Raw genomic sequence first — 1,263 nt, 5'->3', positions numbered from 1 at the left:
TGCAGCGCACGGCCGCTGCTGCGAGCAGGCGATCCTGCTTCTGACGCAGCTGCTCCTCGAGGACTACGTCAAGTGGCGGCCCTCCCTCCTCCGCGCCTTTTGCCGCTCGCTCGTCGACGCGGAGCCGACGCTGCGCGCGGCCGGCCGCGCTTGCCTCTTCGACATGCTCCTCCCTCGCTCGCCCCACCTCGCGCTGGTGCCCACGCCTAGACACTTCCTAGACACTTCCTAGACACTTCCTAGACACTTCCTCGACACCTCGCGCTGGTTCCCGCGCCGCCCATCGCGCCTCACCCCTCTCGACTCGCACCCTGCCCTCCCGACCCCTCGCGCTGACCTGCCCACCCGCCGCCTCCCCCCGCCCTCCCCCGCCCTGCCGCGTGCAGGCCTCCTTTGTGCCCCTCCTCTTCCAGCGCTGCAGGAACCTTCTTGGAACCTTCTTGGAACCTTCCTGCAGGCCTCTTTTGTGCCCCTCCTCTTCCAGCTCAACGGGTGCACCGCGCTGCCCGCGCACGCGACGCCGCTGCCGCGCGACGAGAAGGAGGCGGCTCGAGGGAGGGGAGGAGGCACTCACGCCCTCTCGGAGGGGCGCTGACCTCCCTCCCCTTCCGCCCAAGGCGCTCGACCTGTCTGGGGCGGAGCAGCAGCGGCCGCGGCTGCAGATCCTGCGCGCGCTCCTCTCCTCGATGGGCGACGAGCAGCGGCTGCAGGCGACGCCGAAGCCCTGCCACGAGGTGCTGCTGCAGGAACCTTCTTGGAGCCTTCTTGGAACCTTCCTGCAGGCGACGGCGAAGCTCTGCCACGAGGTGCTGCTGCAGGAACCTTCTTGGAGCCTTCTTGGAACCTTCCTGCAGGCGACGGCGAAGCTCTGCCACGAGGTGCTCGCGCCCGTCCTCGACGGCGCCCGCCGCCCGCCGCCCGCCGCGCGAGGGGGAGGAGAGGTCCCACTGGCGGAGGCGTCGCGCGTAGGCCAAATGGAGCTGTCCGCCGCCGCAGTGCACGCCGTGGTCTCCGACTCGCTGCGCCTTCTCGCGTGCAAGGAGGCCAAGGTGGGCTCCGGGGCGGGCGCCTCCGCCGACGAGCCCGCCGAGGACGGCAACGCGGCGGCGGCGGCGGCGCGCGGCAAGGTCCTCTCGCAGGTGGCGCGCAAGGCGACGGTGGAGGCGATTGTGCCGATCGTGGTCGAGCTCAAGCGGCACCTCGAGGCGGCGCACTCGCCGCTGCTGCGCGACGTCTCCCTCTTCGTGCGCGAGCTGCTGCGCG

General features: G+C 71.4%; 1 protein-coding gene across 1 annotated transcript; it reads left to right on the top strand.

The window, feature by feature from the left end:
* Nucleotides 1-25: 25 nt before the first annotated feature.
* EMIHUDRAFT_258903 (hypothetical protein) lies at nucleotides 26-1,244 on the top strand (the record flags this gene model as incomplete). Its single annotated transcript, XM_005758844.1, has 4 exons — nucleotides 26-196; nucleotides 618-878; nucleotides 957-1,049; nucleotides 1,152-1,244. Coding segments are annotated over 4 exons (618 nt in total), but the record flags the coding sequence as incomplete, so codon positions are not given.
* Between the last annotated feature and the right edge of the window lie 19 nt (nucleotides 1,245-1,263).

The sequence above is a fragment of the Emiliania huxleyi genome (genome assembly GCF_000372725.1).
Source record: "Emiliania huxleyi CCMP1516 unplaced genomic scaffold EMIHUscaffold_8353, whole genome shotgun sequence".
In the NCBI taxonomy this organism is placed as follows: Eukaryota; Haptophyta; order Isochrysidales; family Noelaerhabdaceae; genus Emiliania; species Emiliania huxleyi.
Note: the sequence above shows the minus strand (reverse complement) of the source record. Positions and strands in the feature narration are given on the sequence as shown.